Source organism: Manis pentadactyla, chromosome 2 (assembly GCF_030020395.1).
Source record: "Manis pentadactyla isolate mManPen7 chromosome 2, mManPen7.hap1, whole genome shotgun sequence".
NCBI lineage: Eukaryota > Metazoa > Chordata > Mammalia > Pholidota > Manidae > Manis > Manis pentadactyla.
The window spans coordinates 229,952,073-229,972,338 of record NC_080020.1 but is presented as its reverse complement, the minus strand read 5'-3'; the positions used below and the strand labels follow the sequence as shown (position 1 = coordinate 229,972,338).

The window sequence follows — 20,266 nt, the reverse complement described above, 5'->3', positions numbered from 1 at the left end:
AATTAGTAGGAACAAAGAAATGTTCTATACGAAAATTTTTTCTTCTATAAATATGATTTACATTGCTATAGAATGTTAAAGACTTATCTTTCTTGAAAGAGCCCTTTGAGAGACACCAAGCCTTATTTTAAAACAAGATTATGATGCAGCAGCAAATGAAGCCAAAATTAAAATGTATCTTGGAAAAATGTAAGAATTGACCCATCCCTAATCAGTTAAAGAACAATAAAGATAAATGTAATATAAAGAGAGGGCATTCTGGAGCCACACAGCCTGGGCTTGAATCCTGGCTCTGCCACTTAGTAGCTATGTGACCTTGGGAAATTACTTAACCTCTGTGTCTTTCAATTTCCCATTTGTAAATTGAGGATAATAGTAATCGGTACAGGAGGCCATGGTGAAGATTAAATGAGTTAATACATGTAGAGGTCTTACATATTGTCAGGCAGGTTATGTGTTCAGTACATGTAAGCTATTTTTACTGTAAGTATATAACAATACCTAAACTACCCGAGATGAATACAGGATGAGTAATAACTGACAAAACATTCAACATTGAACATTGACTTTTGGGGGTCAGTGAAATATAAATCATCACTAGCCCATTCCGATTGCTTAAGATATAACTCAACATGACCACACCATACACTGAAATAATATCATCTTCCATAAGCCCAAGCAAGACTCCATCAACTGTAGGATGTGTCATGCTTTTAGGAAACATTGAGGAAAAAACGCTGCCATGGATGCTGTCAATTTTAAGATATGGCAGAAAAGTCAAGATGAACATCTTAGAATTGATGAAACACTGATCGGAAAAAACTGGAAAATGGTCAATAGATTGCAGAGTTTTTTTGAAAACAAATTGTAGACATAAAGTCTAATTTTCCCCCTGACTTCTAAGGATGGGAGCTATTAAAGGTTTAACTGGACAGCAGTGGTCACTAATAAAGGTTTAACTTCACATCAACTACCAATCCCCACACTGGGGGCAGGGGCCTCCCAGGGTCGCATCTCACCGCGTGCATCTGCCAGGTGTAAGAAGCAACCAAGAGTCTGTTGCCCATGTTTCAGGAGGAAGAAAGTTTAATCAATAGCAACAGAAAGGCTTTATCATAAATATTTATAACCAAATCTTTAAAAAGCAGGCAGATTCTGAATGGTCTGAAAGTCTTTGGGTAAGAAAGGATGCTAGAGTTGTGAAATTCTGTTCTTTTTCCCGTTCTTCATTTTGCGTAATTCACCCTGTAACCTGCTCCACGTGAACTATTTCTCATATGTATGGAAAGAAGTGGCTAATTGAAAACTACCCTGTTTAAAATCCTTCTTCTAGGTTAGGTGACAGGGTTTTAAGAGAATTCCTAACAGAATGAAAATTGCATCCAAAGTCAACTGTAAAAGAGATGTCAAGAAAAAGAACTAATGCTATTAAAGTTGAAAACAAGATGAGCCACAGTTTTAATCTGCTGTGGATAATTTAAGTCAAGTATCTGAGTAGGGAAGACTCCTACGTGCTCAACAAAACGTGTGCTTCCTCCAGCGCATACAGTACACCTACTTGCAGCTCAGTCAACCATACGTCTTAGGAAGGCCAGTGAAAGTGGGGTATACACCACTTCCAGGCTCGACAGTGTCCTCCAGCCTGTCTGCCTCCTCTCGTGTACCACAGGATGCAGATGGGGCCAAGGACTCGGAAGCCTTGGTGCCTGGTGAAGCCACAGATGAAGAAGCCTGGTCCCTAAGTCCTTAAGTCAACTTAGGTAACACTGAACTGCTACAGGAACAAGAAATAAAACTCCACATGTATTAAGTCATGAGATTTTTAGGGTTGTTAGCCTAACCTTAATAAAGAAACATTTCAAACCACATATAATGGCACTCATATAAAATATTCAATATAAAATCCCAGTATGACACATTTGCTGTAGGTTAAACTTATCAGAGCAGTCAACCTCAGTAGGGATTGACAGAGAACAATGGAGAGTGGTCAGTGAAAATGAAGACTAATCCTACTAAAGGCAAGGTTGAAAACTGAGCTATAGAAAAGGTAAGATATATACATGTCATATTTTCTGGTATGGTCCTATTAAAAATCCTCATTATAATGATGGAAGCCAATTTGGGCTCGGAGAAAATATGTTCACCATAGCTAAGCTATATCTGAAAACATTTTCAATATCCTAAAGTAAAATGTTCAGTTGAACTATTTTGACTCCACAAATGTGTTAATTTATAAGATAGGCAACTCCACAAAGGGCTGAACAGAGGGTGCGAAGTGCACAAGAGGATTTAAAATACATCCACTCAGAACACAGAGCCTAGCACTTGAAATTGACAGCACTCATTGAGATAGGCTGTGGATATCCTTCCCTAGGGTAACATTAAACATATAAAAAACTGTTATGTCCTGAAAGAGTCCTGAGTCACAAACAGAAAAGTTTATGGGGGCCACTCAGCTAACAGGGTGGGTATAAAGGGGCAGAGCAGATGGGGCCTGTAAGGAACCATGTCACAACACAGTGTTAAGGCCTTCCAATTCAATATTTTAAGACACAGTGTAGGATTTGTGGGCAGACTCTCCATGTTTAGGTAGATTTTATTCATCCATTTAACAAGTACTGACTGAACACTCACTGGCTATCTGAAATCCAGGATCTGGTCTAAAAGCTGTTGTGAGGTTCTTTTCCATTCTACTGCTCTTAAGGAATGTTTAATGGTAAAATAGGGTAAATATATGACAACCTATAAAAAAACTGAAGACACAAAAGAGTGAAAATAACTCAGAAGAGGAAGAAAAACACAAGGAACTGAAAAAGAAAATGACTTTCTTTGAAAATAAAAAGTTTACTTTGCATTAAGTATAACAATATGCACTCTATAAACTCTCAGAAACACAACTAAAAATACGTCAGAAGCCTTGATAATTTTGAAAATAACAGTCTTTTTATCATACATTTGACCGAGATGCTGTAAGATCTATGAAATGTCAGGTCATGCAGAATTTGTTTACATGCTCTTCGTTATACACTGAGGCTTTTCCCTAAAATTGCATAGAAAGAACACTTCATTAAAACTCATTCAAATTTTACAACTACAAAAAGCAAAGAAAACTGGTAGAGGTGAATGAATCTCTCTTCTCCAGGATAGCAGGACTACTGAATGGTAGATAGTATCTTCCTTAGCCCCTTAAGTTTGATGAGGAGGCCAACTGCGAGGAGAGAACCCAAGTGCCAGGTATATGGGCAGGGGTACAAGAGGTACAGCCCTGGCCGCCTTGAAAGGAAACGAGGTATGAAATATACATTAAAATTAGAAAATGATAGTAATCAAGATGGTCTTAAATTTCAAACAACTTACTTCAAATATGAAGCAGATAGTTCTATATTTTTTAAAAGTAAAATTTCATTTATTCAAGTCCAAATAATTATCATCTCCTGTTTTATTAAATCCTGGCCAAACTAAGAAAGGGTTCCTAATATATATCACCAGCGTGAATAGCATTACAAGAAGCATGTTTAGCCTTAGAAAATTAAGGACTTAGGCATGTTCTAGGTAAATGACTGATTACACTCCATAGGCAGATTCAGAGTAATTTGTGCTTTAAGACAGTCACACTGCCTTTACTGTACAGTATTATGATTCATGTTTTTGCCAACTTCGGTTGGTCTTCACTCCAGCTACGTCAAATCGCTAACACTTCTGTTGACTTTTTTAAAGAGTCATCCTACTAACAGTCTGGAAATAATTGCTCTTCCTTCTGGATTAACCCCTTTATTCCTATCAATCCTTTATTTTCTGAATGCCTCACTGTAACTGGAAATTCAGGATAGAGCTAATCATATAGCCACCCAGCCCCATTTAAATTTTCTTCTCCAAGTGCCAGGAAGGCCTCATTAGGAAACCTTTCACCCACCACCCAGACCTGGAAACAGCAGACAAGGCAGTGCAACCGAGGCTGTGCTTTACTAGTGATTTTAATTAACAAGCTTTGGCCATGGAGGTGATAGTGGTTGATTTCTAGCAATCATTTTAGATGCTTCTTAACTCTATTTCTTCAAGTGGTGAGAATATAAATTCTCTAATGGAGGAAAATGTTTTCAACAACTGGCTTAAAATGAGTTGACTTTGAAAACTAATTTTTTACATACCTTAGTTTAAAATGGATCCTCTGAAGATCTATCTAACTCAAAGGCAGCATTTTCTTCCTAGGCATGAAAGGGTTTAAGATTATGTAAGACGTTAAATTCTCTTTCTAGTTAATCGGTGTTTACCAAGGATTCTCAACCTTTCTGAAGTGATGAGCCATTAAAAGACCATCCAGTGTGGGTTCACTGTTAACATAAAAATTTCTATTTTTCAACATAATTGCATAGTTATGGCCTATGCTTAAAATTCTGAGGTAGGCAAGAGTATTGGGCACCACAACCTGGAAACTAAAAATACAGTATTTCAGAGATCCCACCCAGGCTGGCCAATCCCTACCCCTACGCAAAGCAAGTCTCCACGCCTCTTTCTTCCCATCTGCCAAATGAGAGCGTGAGTCTGTAAGGGGCAAGTGGGAAAGGAAGGAGACCAGGTACTCAATCCAAGCATTGGCCAAGGAAGCTGGTCCTCTTGAACCTTCCCTCCTCATCACATCCTTAAGGGAACGGGATCCTCTAGTTCTCTTTTCAAGATAGTCATGTTGATTTAATCAAGAGTGAGTCAGGAATTCAGGGATTTTTTTTAAAACTCTGGAATACTTCTAAATAGGCTGAGAATTCCTGGTATAACCAAAAATTATGTAGTCTTAAAACCTTTTAAACTTAGTATAGTTGTTAGCCAGAAGAATAAAGGATTTAATTTCATTCAAAAAATATTTTTAATGGTTAGTATTTGTAAGAAAAAAACATGATTACAAACATATTTCACTGCAGCACTATAACATGCAAATGATCTAAAGAGCTCTCAACTTAAGATGAGAATTTTAGCAAATAAATTTCTGAAGTTATTTGGCTAGGCAATTAAAATTATTCTGACTACTAGCTCACATATGTAAAATCTAACACATAAACAAGTTTTCCTGTTACTATTGAAAATGTTGGCTCAGTTATGGATGCTTAAATTTCCCGGAATTTGAGACAATCCTTAAACAGTCAGCATTGTGAAAGTCGTATCAATGGAGAGAGAGCAATAGCTTCCCTTCTAGTCTCTCCTGCAGAGAGGCTGTACTCATAGGCACCATTCCTTATGTCTAACGTGACTGGATCTGGTTTAATATTATGCTACGTGAACTGAACTATGTGTGGCTTCAAGCTAAAATGGCTTACAAAATATGGTAAGACTCTAAAAAAGATGTAGAATTTGAAGGACTATCAAGATTAGAGCACCGATTTTCCATCATTTCCGACTCAGCTTTAAGCAGAGCTTTGCGTATGTGAGAATCAGACCGAGCTATGTATTATAAATAGATGCAGATGTACACACACACAGACACATGGATTCAAAGGGATTATGGTGTGACTCAATAATCCATCTGGTTTGTCAATTTCTGTACCAAAATGAAAACGCAAACTTTTCCAGAATGTTCATATAATAATGAAATTGATACCCTCCCAGGATCTGATAAACTACTTGCAGCTTCAGAAATGCACAGTGCAGAGCTGTACAGTTGGGCACTAATGCTTCACTGAAGCACCATTCGGGCACAGGGACCACCCAAGAGCCAAGCTCCCTCAAAGAGACCCAGGGGGGCAGCTCAGAAACTTTAGCCGGCTGCCATGACTGCTGCATGAACCTGAACGTCTGTAACAAACATTACGGCAAAATGAACACACAAATTACTTGTTTATTTTTAATCAAAATATGCATCATCATCACTATAGTGAATAAAAATTCATGAGTCAGAATACCATGCAAATTTTTTATTGTTTCTAAATCTATTTGTACACTTAATACTCTAGTATTAACTCCACAAACAATGAAGAATCTAGTACAATAATATTAGGCTTTATCTACTCACCTGAAAAGGAACAAACTATTACCTCTGGTATAACTGCTAATGATACAAAACTGCATGCACACTAATAAACACCATAAATACTAAAATATTAACATTTCAATATATAATGTCAATAGCATATTGCCTTCTTTTAATTGGTTAAAATAGTTAAGGTCATGCAAAACAAACACATTATGAAAATGTTAGATTATACTCAAACATCAAGGCAATGAAACCCAAAAGAACAACTATTTACTGCAATGACTGGTCAAGTAAAGAATTTATTCAGCATATTAATAAAACTCCATTAAGTGCAAAACATCACAAATGTAACACTAAATTTAGGTAATTGCACATCTACTATTTAACCATCTACAATCTTATCTGTGACTGAGGATATACTGCCAAACTTAATTTTACACACAAAACAATGTAAAATGACAAAAAAATTTCAATGCATGATGACAGGGTACATTTCTAGTCTACACAATTCTTAAACGTTATCATTCTCTTAACTCTGCTAACAATAAATGAGAAGTCACACAAGCTTTATCTTCTTTTTACCCTTGCTTTGTTACATGTTTTTATACCTTTTTTTAAAAGTATCTCCTTATGATCTCCCCCCAGAATTAACATGCTGATTTAAGAATAGCTGGAGTGGCTATACTCTGACCTGGGATAGAAGGCAATGATTTAGTTTTACCTAATTAAGTATTTCCTTATCATTAGTCAATTGTCACAGACATTTTTTACGTTACTTCCTCATTCACTCATTCCATAAATATTTATTAGTGCCTATTATTACCCAGGTCTTTCTGATTCTCCAGAGAATTCATGGGTTTTTCTTCTCTCATTGCTGGGCTAAGAAAAGTCATGCACACAATTTAAAAGAATTACACAGTAGGCGAAGGTAGATTCTCAGGCAAGTGGATGGTGCTTGAAGCCAGGTCTGAAATTTGGAGAGAGGTGTGTCCAGGACACAGACAGGCTACTGGCCCTTCCCCACAGGCCACTCTCTTAGCAGCTCATAATGGCCCCACTACTGGGATTCTGTATCAGGTACTGCTGATTCAATTTCTTATCAATTTTTAAAGCTTTTTATCATGTATTTTCTACTTAAGATTTAAAAACCTGTTGATACGCAATGTATCCATTATATATAGAACACTGGCTTTCAATTTACAGAACATTTGCCTTCAATCTCTGGGCTACTCCACAGCCTGTCAATTCTTATCTTTTATCCCTTATGAGCAAAATTTGCTTCTGGTTCATCTAAGACCATATGTCTTCCCTCCAATATTTGATGAGTGAATGTTCTACAAAAAGGATCTCTAGCTTTTATTTTCTTTGGCAAATTAAACCCTTTATTTTTAATAAAATATGCCTGGCCCCTCTACACTCAGATCTTATCTCAAAAAATTTTACAGGGTTATATAACATAGGGAGTTTTTAAGCTTCTAATTACAAAGACAGTGGAGACTAATTGATGAACCACCCTTTCTTATACTTCCCTCTGCTGTAGGGTATATGTAAGTCTTCTTTACCAAAGGCCTTCCCATCCATTAACTATTTGTGAATGAAATGTACAAAGACGATGGGCACGGATGAAGTCACTGTAAAACGCAGGTCAATTCTGTCATAGGCGTATACTAATACTATTCCATTTTTGCTTGATTTTCTTAAAGAATGCTTTCCCTTTCTTCCCCAAAGCCTGTACTATCAGAAGAGGCTACTGCAAGGAGCTCTGAAGCATCCTTTGGGAGCCTTGTGTAACTTGAACGTTGGCTCCGCTTCTGTGTGAGGCTTTTTAGATTTTCATTCTGGATAGCAGCTGGATTGGAACTGGGACTGGGCCTCAAAATGACTTGGGAAGTCTCCCTGATTCCCTCAATTTCATCAAAATTCTGATTGGCTCTATTAGCTGGGGCACTGTTGTTGTTCAGAGTCACAGTACTGGGTGTTCGATTCAGGTTGTAGGCTTTTTGGCACGCTGGCCAGTTTTCTTCAGGGCTGCTGGCTATCAAGCTACATTCAGAAGGGCTTTTCTTGTCTTCTGAACAAATAGACATCCGAGCTGTAACCGGATCTTGCAGGCCGCTCAAGCTATGAGGTATTCCTCGCTTTCCAGTGTGGCTGTCGTCCTCAAGCTCTATGAGGTTTGCTTTTTCAAGCTGGGAATCGTCGGCTGCCTCATTGTGCAGAGAGTGATTGGGGGAACTTTCGTTGGACCTCACTCCTGAATCAGATGAGTCCTTTTTGTCGAGGAGGGCATCAGATAAATATTCTTTTGCTTTAATGAAGGTTCTTATTGGCTCAGCACTGTGTTCTGGAGACTTTGACACTCTCTCTACTCTCCCTTCAACTTTTTTATCTTTATCATCCTTGAGCAGTGGAGTATTATCGGATTCTTCTGTTCCAGATTCGTCCTCATCGCTTGGAAGTTTCTGATAGCGCATTCCACCTCCCTTAAGCTTCAGATCCGTCTGGAAGAGACTTGACCTTTCTGAGGATTTCTTACCTGGGAGAAGTTTACTGCCTGACTGATCAGATTTTTCATCTTCCTCAGTGATAGGATCCAGTGGGGAGGCATCATTCGTGGAAACTCCTGATGATGAATAATCCATAACATCTCCCCTCTTCATTAGAAACGACTTCCTCCCATCATCCTGCTTTGGTTCGCTATCCTTCCCTTTTTCTGGTTCTAGACTAGAATGAATGGAGCCCCCTGAAGAACTCTGACCCATATAGTATGTGCTATGTGGAGAAGATCTGCCACTAATTGTTGTAGAACCTGTACCCCCTTCTAACTGAGACATCTGAGCAATATATTCTCTATAAGCATCTCTATACTCAGCCTGCACCTTATCAGTAAGCTTTGAAATTTCAATACTGGAATCCTGGGAATTGAGACTTGAAAGACTCGGGGTTCTGCGAGTTTGTGACTGTGAAGACAGAAAAAAAATAATTTAGGAATTCAAATAAGAAAAAAAAAAGAAAGCATAATAAACATCAGCTTAGGAAAAAAAAAAAAATATATATATATATATATATATATATACACTACAAATTTTTGAAGTCCTCAAAGTGCCAAATTCTTTTTAAAAAATTCTGCATAACAGTTTAATAACAGCTGTGAACTTATGGATAATTTTACTGTCAGTACAAAGCTTTATATAAATTTTTTAAAATTAATTATTAATATTTAAAAGTATAATTCAAGGTTGTAGTAACAATCTTAGCACTTGTTTTTATAACTTCAAACTTTTATTTAAGGCAAGTGACTTTTATTGATAAAATATCAAAATTCCTCTTAGAAAAGAGAAAGATTAAAGATATGTCTCAAAAACAAAATACTGAAGTCCTCAATGTATGTTAAAATGAAACTTGTACAACATGAAGTTTCTACCAAATTCCAATTCAGAGTAAGAAAATATACTCAAAATGCCAAAAAAAAAAAAATTTTACAGGAATAGGATATAGAGTGGAATAGAGCAGATAAATTTGTGATTCAAATGAACAGAAACGGGAAGCCATGCGGCCAATAGTCGATGCTAATAAACAAAGAAATGAAGTATTTTTAGAAGTTTGATTTCCAATGTGAGGTTTTAGGGTTAGAATTACTTTAAGATCCCAGAAAAGCTAATATATGAGTAAAAAGTATAGATTAGGAAAAGAGAGAGAAATGTGAAAAAGAATCAGTGAACTGTAAGAAGAGACCAGAGCAAAGACTGAGCAAAGAAGCAGAAATAAGGGAAAGAGTTTTCCTTCCAGGGAGAAAATGGCCCATCGTGAGAAGGTGCCCGTGACCAGGTCCAGACCGTAAGAGGGCCGTCCTCTGCTCTCCAGTGCAGTGTGTGCACCCCTTTTGGGTTCTATGAGAGTAAACTGTTCCCCTAGGAACACGACGGCGCCGTTTGCCTTCCACTCTCATCCCTACAACACTGTCCAGTGGGGCTCCCAGAGGCTCCAGGACATGTGGTATCATGAGATCGGACACAGAAGCAGATGAGGGCGAGCCAGGTATTAAAGAGATTTGCAAAACAATACTGTTTTCACTAAATTTCATTTTGCTTTGAAAAATATGGTCATTTTCATAAAAAATGCTCTTTATGTTAACAATGTAATTGGTTTATCTTAAATAAATTGATAAATATTTCTAAAGTTTCTCAGTTTTTATTTCTAATACAGTAAATATTGCCAGATTTAAAGTTACACAGACAAAAGCTCCTCAGGTTCTTCAATAATTTTTAAGAGTGTAAAGGGATTCTGAGATTTAAAAGTTTGAGAAGTGTTGCATTAATGGGAAGGCTGTGAGCTTCCAGGTGACAGTAGGAAATATTAAGTATGGAAAAGCAGAGGATGGAGATTTCTTAAGAAATCCCAGGGAAAAAAAGAACAACTGTTAATGGAAACACAGAGACCAAAGGATCTAGTGGACTTATTAAAATTTAGGGAATTTTTATCTTAGTCAATACCAGTAATAAAATGGCTTCCCAACTTAAAGAAGTAAGGTAGATACTAAGTAAAAGACAAAACAACAACCAAAATATTTTTACTACCAAACCAAACCCCCTTACAAATGGCAGACCTGGCAGGTACTGCTTTCTCTAAGTAGCACCCTTGTCCAGTATAGACTGTCTGCAACGCCTACAATCTTTCCTCCCCACTTGTCTTCCTCTTTGCTGTACCCTGCTTCTTACTCTCCCCTTATTCCTCGTGTGTCTCTTGCTTTCGTTTTTATGGCTGATCCTTACCTATCCTCCCTCTTCTAAGAACATTCACAGAAAGAACTCACCTGTACCTAACATCAGGTAATAAAAAGAAAACAAATATCCATAAACAGTATATGTATGTACTAAAAAACCAACAGTGCTCAAAGAGATAGTATATGGCAAGTTTTCCAATAAGAAGAGTTTCAGCCAATGATCAATGACTTCAACAAAAAATTGCAAGTGGGAGACTGAACCTTGCTGACTACCTAAGGGTAGCCCAGTTCCTGTTTAATCTCTGTGCCATTAGCCAATTTTGTTTTGATAGTTCTTACCAATTTCTGAAGTATCTTTTCTTAATTTTACCAACTGTCCTTTCCAGAGGAATACAACTCCTTGAGAATAAGGAGTCCCCGATCTTGCTCACTTAGGTACTCCTTAAGTATTTTCTCAATGACAACATAAATGTACCAACAGAATCTCAGTGAATTAGATACTGCCCCAAATCCTCATTAAAATGGAAAATGATATTTAATAAATACCTGCCAACTTAGATTACTGTGACGTGGGGCGCCTTCATCTAGGCCGAGTGTATTCAGTTCTTCAAAGCTGAAGTTCAGCGTGTAGGGAGTCTGGTTGGAAAGCTCTGTATGAGGCAATTCGCTGTGTGAAGAGCGACGGGCAGGTTCACCATGAGGAACTGGGCCGCTGCTGTTCTCACTAAGTAGACGTGGGTCTTCAGGAACTCCTTGGTTTTCTGCACTTCTCATTTCCAGTACCTTAAGAGAGGAAAAAATGTCATTCATATCCACATTGACAAATCACATTTTAGAAGCTCCCCAAGTTATTTAAAAAGTGAACATTATAAAGTTATTATAATGGAAATGAGAAGGTATGCTTCCAATAAGTGAATTTCTAATGAATTTGTACTGTATCTGCTTCTCTTTCATTTCAATTAATACTAAAACAAGTAATGGCAATAATCATAGATATTATACTCTAATTTGACAATTACATATAACTTTAATTTAAAATTTAACTTGAGAACAAAACAAAATGCAATTGTGGTGTGTCAAAGAGAATCAGTGCTCAAGTGGTAAAGCAGGTTTTCCTCAGAAACCATGGCAACAGGGGAAAAACGACCTCAGGACAGACCTGGGCTCAGTCTGACCCAGCACGGGCAGGCAGGCATTTACGACAGAGTGGGGTGCGGTCAGTGGATGAAAATTTTCTAAGAGGAAGCATCAAGGGTCACAGGGTGGGCAGGGTTCTGGATAAACCTACTGGACAGGATTCTTGCTGGAGGCAGGCCGAGGTGATCAGACATCACCTGGGGGACAGTGGGGGTGAGGAATATGATCAGGCATCAGGCCTGATCAGACATCGAGGGTGGGGTTCTTTCTTAATTGACTTAACAGGATTCTTGTGAAGGCTGGGCAATGCAGCAGGCCTGGTGAGGACAGACACCAAGGCTGAGGCCTAGAAGCTTGGAGGGGCCAGACTAGAGGCAGGTCAAGGAGAAAGTCTTTGTCAATGAAAGCAGAGAGAATTGGTGAGTTGCCTCTTTCCTAAATTTCCAAGTGAAATGCCCAAGAGGCAAAGGTTGCCACGCGCTGCTGTGTATATTCTGCACAACAGAACATACAAGGGTTTACACAAGTATCCAGTACAATTTTCACATATTTTTTTAAAATACAGAAAAATCAGTTGAGACTGTACTTATTGGGCACTTGTTTTATACAATGTTATAAGTAGTTCTATAAATATAAAATATCTTACTGTGCTTTTAAAAAGGTGCCAATCTCCAAAATTCATATTCATCTCTTTCTTCAGTTCATCAACATTACACTGAGCTAACACACGGCCATTTATGTTTGCCTGAATAAAAATAAATACAAGTATATTATGTACAATAACCAAGATATGGAAGCAACCTAAATGTCCATCAACAGATGAATGGATAAAGAAGATGTGGTGCATATACACAATGGAATACTATGGGTGGACATTCTCTGTCTGAAGTTACTAACGTAACTGGTCATTAGAAATAAAAGAAATCCTTCCATTTGCAAGAACATGGATAGATCTAGAGGGTATTATGCTCAGTGAAAAAATCCAGGCAGAGAAAGACAAAAATCAAATGATTTCACTTATTTGTGGAGTATAAAAACAAAGCGAAACAAGGTACAAAGTAGCAGCAGACTCACAGACACGACAAGGGAACAGTGTTACCAAAGGGGAGGGAGAAGGGGATTAAGGGGAAAATAATTTGCGATCACAACATAGGTTGAGCACAGGGATGGTAGTACATCACAAAGAATACAGTTAATGACTCTGTAACATCTTACTATGTTGATAGACAGTGTCCCCACTTGAGTGGGTGAGAACTTGACAATATGGGTGAATGCTGAACCATTGTGTTGTATATTTGAAACCATCATAAGATTGTATATCAATGATACTTTAATAAAAAAAAGACTTGGTATATAAAAATAAAGCAGAATTTGGGACTAAAATAAATAGAAGTATAAACACAGACGAAATGTGAGATATTCTGAATTATTAGTGATTAAAAAGTGCATTTATATTTAATACTAAGGAAATCATTTGAGACTAGAAAATATCTTCCTAAAAAGGTTATCACCACATGTAATAACATCACAATCGAGCTGAATTTGAACAACAGAAGCCACACCATATTTACCAAGCATCTTAAGCACTGAAGTAAAATAAACCACCGTTCAAGAACCAACCCAAAAGCTAACCCTCCCAACTATTTCCAAAAATACCTACCCTGTTGTGAGCAATAACAAAACTGTTCGTTTTTCTCCTCTGATCTTGTAAAATATGAACATGAACACAAGCTCCTGGGAGGGGACAAAGGCATCTGTCCTTGGAAGTGTGTGGTTCACTGATGAAGTACTAAGTGAAGTCAGCACTGACAAACTTGCTTACTGGTTACACTAGTAACTTCAGATAAAGAATGTCCACCCACTAATGTCCCCATCTTTACACTCACAAAAAATGACCATGTCACTATTGGGTCTCTGTAATTCTAGTCTCCCCCAAATAAGAAGTGATGGAATTTTCTTGATTAATAATAGGTAGCCTAGTGATTTACAAAATACAAAAACTTGACTATTTACTGTGGTAAAATATGGAGTACCTGTTTCACCAATCGGCACAATGTTCAGTTCCCAAGTTAATTCTGGCAAAATGCATGTACAGAGCAGGCTAGGACAGAAGACCTGCTGTAAGGAACACAGGGAACCTTGCAGCACTTAAAAGCCAGGCCTGGGAGCAAGGTGCTGAGTGGGAAGAAAACCACTGTCCTGATGGAAACAAAACTGTCACAAGGATTCACTCTTTCCTGAACTAACTGAGCTGTGGAGACGACACCATCAATGTACCTCCGAAAGACAGTACTTGACCCTACTGCAAACAGGGGTTCATGCTAACCAGATCCGTAAGGAAACTGACATTATCTGAAATCTTTCTGACTAAATGTATGTTAACATTAGTAAAATGTTATCTATATATGCTCATAATTTATATAAAAACCTTTGTAGATGCCATTCTTTAAAGTATGCAAACATAGAGGCTTGTTACTAATGTTCTGCTTTGCTATAATTCTCTGATAGAAAAAGCGTAACTTAATGGAAATATGTACTATAACTTGGACTCAGCCTTGTATAGTATAGTACAGGAAAATTTCCTCAAAATCTCATCCAACTTTATCTGCTAGAATTGCAAGAACAGGAGTTAGGAGTAAATGAACTTCCTCATATGTGTTAGCCTTGAAAACTAAAACCTATGAGGTTTCATCAGAGGGGACACAGGAAGTCCTATAAAACACCAAGGTGAGAAACTGGGGAAAAGGAAGTCAGTATGGTTTACTTTGAAACTATTAAGTCACAAATAAATGTTACAATTAAAGAAAATGTAACATAAAAGAAAAGGCCTTTGAATGTCCTATGGGGCATACTGGAGTTAAGTTTATCTAAATGTGAAATCCCCTGGAGCTTTGTATTTCTCATCAAAGCATTTTTTACTTATATTGAGTCATTTTTAAATATTGTAATACTTCATTTTCTTCTATCCATTTATAAATTAAGGGATAATAGGGCAATTTTAGGATACAAAAAAGAACCATGTTTCCATTTAGAGCTTTCCCATTCACCAGAGACCCCATGTTGGATAAGCTCCTCTGAAGTGCCCCCGCCATCCACCCACCCCCTAGCCCTGTCCCAGTAACAGGGACACACTCGTCACCTTTCTGATGGTCGCACAATACTGAGGCAGCATACTCTGGTCCAGCCCTTCTATTTGTTTCAGCTTCTCACATATTGCATCCACATTCATTGAATTCAGTGATATTGTTCCTGAGGCTGGGCCTGATCCCTAGGCAAGTCGTGGAAAAACACATTATGAATAGCATTTAATGCCAGACACATGCAGTCACATGACAGAGAAACATTCATGATATAACACTATGAAATGTCCTAACAAACTTCCAAACTTAAGAAAAAACAATGGATGTGTGCATATATGGGGGAAATGAATAGATTTAGCTCTGTTAAACCTTCATGAGCAGCTTTCATTATAGCAGATACAGCCTGATCAAAACCACTTTTCTAAGACACCAAGCCTACTTCCCCACTGTTTACAGCATAACCTCAAGATGAGGGGATACAGCCTCTAATCAGGAAGGACAGGGGTTTTTTTAAAAGGCAAAGGAACAAAGAGGGAAAGTTAATGACACCTTTATTATAAAGATACAAAAGAGAAGTCTATGAAATAAAGTACCTATACCAAATAGCTTTAAGTGTTTCTATAGACTTGCTTAATAGTTCACAACAGCTGAAGTTCTCAGATCTTGATTATATTTTATGCCTAAGGGATCTAAATCGTCTCCTTAAGAATCTCTACAATAATCATGTAAATATTAAACCATACTATTATTTAAAGTATATACAACCCATTAAAATTTGGTCTCATTTAAAAGTCAAAATAAACAATTCTAATTTACCTAGAAGAGAAACATTTCTGAGTGTGTTGACATACTACAGAAGCATTTGTCTGTAGTCAGTTACATATGAGTCTCCCCAATTACAGATGTGGACAGAGTGATCTAGAGAGGCTAAGTTCTGACTTCAAAATCACAGAATTAATAGCTAGTTAGTGGTAGATTTGGACCAGAACCCTATCTTACAGGAATTACAACTTCATATTTTCCTTGCTCCAACTGTCTATTTTTGAAGAGTTTGTAGAAACTCTAACCATAATAAAGAAGACAATACTCCAAACGATCTGTCCTGTTTTACCGTTCAACCTAATCTTAAAATGATCAATAAAATATATCCTATCCTCAAGGATGTATAAATTTGTATTTCTACTGCCTCTTTTAGCATTTCAGGACCAAAGTAGACTATCACACAGCCAAAACTGCTGGCTAGTCAGTTGTTAAACATTATTTGTAACATGAATGCATAATACTCTATTACAATAGAGTGTGTAAATAACTGTATACACACAGAGTATATACTCAGCATATATATATATTATATATAAATACAGTGAAGGAATAAGAGAATATTGAACAGACAGCTGGGGAAGTCGCTGAGTTAGGGAGTCTCAGCAAGTTTACAAATGTAAGACATGCCTGTAAAAGTTAGGAAATTAATGACTTGAAGTAAACTGCATCAGAGACATGTATTCTTAGTTTGTTTTTAATTAAAGATATATTTGAAACATGACAGGGACACACCCGTCACCTTTCTGATGGTCGCACAGTACTGAGGCAGCACACTCTGGTCCAGCCCTTCTATTTGTTTCAGCTTCTCACATATTGCATCCACATTCATTGAATTCAGTGAAAATTATCTGGACCAAAAATTATATGGTCCAAAGTTCAACTGTTGCAAAAATACTAAGAGCAAAACACCAGTGTTTCCACTGTTTAGTTTTGTAAATCTATACATCTATTTTCTGCCTGGATCATTATCATCAATACTCAAAGTATTAATTACCCATTATCTACTACAGAAATTCCAAATGCTTTCTATGAGTTTTTAATAACTATATTTGTTTTTTATTTCTCTTTAAATAGTTCGAGATATAATTCACATACTATACAATTCTTCCATTTAAAGTGTATGAATCAATGATGTTTTAGTGTATTTACATAGTTGTGAAACCATCACAATCAAATTTAGGATATTTTCCTATCCCTACAAATAAATCCCTGTACCCATTAACAGTCATTATCTATCCCCTCGTAACACCCACTCCCAGGCCCTGGCAACCACTCATCTACCTACTGTCTCTATAGAGTTGCCCGTTCTGATATTTCACATATATGAAACCACACAGTATGTGACCGACCTATTGTGACTAGCTTCTTTTACTTAGTATGTTTCCAAGGCTCATCCATGTTATAGCTGATGTCAGTACTTCATTCTTTTTTTGTTGCTGAATAATATTTATCTCTTAAATGATCTTTAATACTCTTAAACGTTTTTATGCCTCAACCCATCTCTTCTCTCTAAATACATTTACTCTAGTTCACATTTTCTTGGTTCAACAACCACAAATGAAGAGTTTGAACACCAAAATACTGATCATACTAATTTAACTCACTGGAGAAAATAAATATTCATAAGTCCATACTGATATAATAAATAACTGAGTAAGTAAATGAATGAGGAACAGCTTTTCCTTATAGAATTCCAATCAATAAATGTACAAGAGGGAAACAGAAAATTTCCATCAGGAAAACACCACATAACAGTGGTTGTATAAACAGGATGCATCAATGGACACTGAAGTTAACAGGCAAAGTAAAAGCAGAAAATAGGGTATTTTCAGAGTTTCAAAATATCTCCCCCAAAATATTTATTAATTACAAAGGGAAAATAAAACTTTACAGTGTTGAAACCTGCCAGATGCCACAACCACTAAGCGACAGGTTAGAAACGCCAGTGCTGAGTGAGACTGGACCATCCCAGCCCTCACACGATGCACTGCGAAAGCACAGCATCAAGTCTGCGACTGTCAACCTACTCATCACAGGCAAGCAGCAGACAAACCCAGACGGAGGGTTTACAGTCTACAAAATACTTGACCAGTGTTCAGTCAGAAAAACACAAAGACTGAGGAACTGTGACAGATTAGAGAACTCTGAAGAGAAATAACAAAACACAACTGGGCCAGAAAAATGACATTAGTGGAAAAACTGGTGAAATTCAAATAGTCTGTAGTTTAGTTAATAGTATTATACCAATTTCAGTTTCTGCTCTTGAAAAATATACTTATGAAAGATATTAACATTAATTGAATACTATTTTTGTACCTTTTAAGTCTAAAATTAATTTAAAGTAAAAAGGTTTTTTTTTTAAATGACAAAAGAACTCTATTTCTGGTTGTGCTAAAAAGGGTAAGTACACTTAATCATAATATAAGTTGGTCATGGGGATAGTAGTACAGCATGGAGAACATAGTCAATGATTCTGTAACATCTTTCTATGTTGACAGATAGTAACTGCACTAGTGGGGGTGAGGATTTAATAATATGGGTAACTGTTGTATATCTGAAACCAATATAAGATCATGTATCAATGATACTTCAATAAAAAAAGAAAAGAGAAAAAATTAAAAGGGCAAATATAGTAGACAAGGAACAGATTAACTCTGACAGCCTAGTTGAGATAAGTAAGATGTTAGAGTATCTTTTTTTCAGAGAGAAGGTGAGAATTCTGCAATAGAGACATGTTAATAAAGATACTCACCTTTACTGTGAAATAGAAAACTCCACATAATTTTACTTTCGTGACCCTTTAAAACTTACTTTTTATCAATTATTTTAAAACATGTTTTCTCCCTCATTGGGAATTATGTAGAAAATATACATTATATCTGAACAACCCTTAGAAGCTTTATAAGAAAAAAAAGACATACACATAGACATGAGATCCCTAGAAGTACATCAAAGCTATAGTCCAACTCTTTAATATTTGTAAGTTGGGCTTTATCAAGATAAGGGACAAATAATCAATAAATTAAAATATGTTACAATGTGCTCCTTGACTAAATGAGTAGTAATTACCTTCTAGGTCCTTTCTAAAATAATTACATATAATAAAATTACTTTGAAACCAAATGAATCTTAGTAACCAAAATAATGATTTTTGGCTGAAAATCTCGTAAGTGTAATGAGAAAGAATACAAAAGTGATATGGAAAAAGCACATTCAATAATTCAACAGGGAAATTACCAATAGAAAACTAATTGCATTACTTTGACAATACACAGAATGGTAATACTTAAAGTTCATCACACATTCTTACTTAAAATTTACCTGTTTATAAATCAAGAACAGATAATCTCAGCATATATCACAATTTATTTAAATATTTTTCTAATACAGAAAACTGAATGCAGATGTTAGTTTGTTTAAACTGTTAAATATAAACTTCAGAAAATGCAAAAAAAATACAATTTATCTAGGTAAAAAGTAAAACTAACAGTGAAATTACCTTGATATAACTATATCATTTTATGCTGTAAGTAGATTAAAACTACACTCTGAAACATTAACATGTTTGGTAAATTTATTAAATAAGCTTAGAATTGATGAGCCAGAAATGAGTGCCATGCAAAGGCTTGAAAGCAGCTGTTAAAATAAACACCACGCACTGAAATGAGCACAGTTTTATCAACAGCCCAGCATGAAGTTGCCAATAATTGCTTCTAACAGTCTAGTAAGATTTCACTGGAAGTTTCTGTACCTGTCTCTGTTTGTTAAACCCAGAGTCACACGGCTTTAAGGAAGGAACAAAAAAAGAGTCAAGGACAGGAGCTTAAAGTACAACGTGAAACACACACGTGTAACTAACACAACAGCACTGTTCATTCCTCCTTCCTCCCCATGACTCTGAACAGACCAACACAATACAAGGAATGCACACACTTACGAGTTTAATTTCATTAACATGTCTTTGGTGATTTAAAATTTTACTCTCAAAATTTATGTTCTTTCTATTAAAGAAAATAAATCATGGATCATACATTTAACAAAGAAAACCAGGTAAATAAAATTTGCTATGAGAACTCAGCGTTCCTACTACAAACAAGTTTAAATTAATTTTTAAATATTTTGACTAAAAAATAACCAAAGTTAACCAGTTTCATAATAAGGTCTAAATACTTGGGAATTCACATGATCACTCCATAAAATTAAGTATTACCTCCCCATACTACAGTTAATGTTCAGAAATATACTTTTCAAAGTTAGATGTTTCATTCAGCATTGGGCACATAACAGATGCACTAAAATACCATTTGAGAAGAAAGGCTGTACATGCTTTACAGTTCAAGAAATTATAAATGTAATGGCAAAAAATATCTGCACATTATGATTAACCTAACCATTTTAGTGATATTGGTTTTTAAAAACTGATCATTGCTATTAGTTACTTTCCTGTATCTGTTAGGCTAGAGGTAAATATTCTTAAAATAGTTACAATAATCTGGAGATGGCCAACAAAACTGGTTCAAAGTTAATTAATTTACAATGTTG

General features: G+C 36.3%; 1 protein-coding gene and 1 long non-coding RNA gene across 10 annotated transcripts in view; one reads left to right on the top strand and one right to left on the bottom strand.

The window, feature by feature from the left end:
- The first annotated feature begins 1,844 nt into the window (after positions 1-1,844).
- Positions 1,845-8,538, top strand: LOC118910595 (uncharacterized). The gene is made up of 3 exons (XR_005024061.2): positions 1,845-2,222; positions 2,256-3,289; positions 8,400-8,538. It is a non-coding gene; the product is annotated as an uncharacterized LOC118910595 (long non-coding RNA).
- KIDINS220 (kinase D interacting substrate 220) overlaps positions 5,889-20,266 on the bottom strand; it is a 120,944-nt gene continuing 106,566 nt past the window's right edge. For 6 of the 9 annotated variants that reach the window (XM_036881862.2, XM_036881863.2, XM_036881865.2 and 3 more), the window contains 4 exons: positions 14,962-15,090; positions 12,469-12,567; positions 11,232-11,468; positions 5,889-8,922 (listed from right to left, as the gene is read on the bottom strand). In XM_036881862.2, the coding sequence (XP_036737757.2) occupies positions 7,660-8,922; positions 11,232-11,468; positions 12,469-12,567; positions 14,962-15,090 (1,728 nt within the window). In that variant the 3' untranslated portion in view covers positions 5,889-7,659. Of the gene's footprint in view, positions 8,923-11,231; positions 11,469-12,468; positions 12,568-14,961; positions 15,091-19,475; positions 19,509-20,266 lie in introns of all 9 variants that reach the window. The other 3 variants (XM_057497471.1, XM_057497473.1, XM_057497472.1) reach the window with 1 other exon arrangement.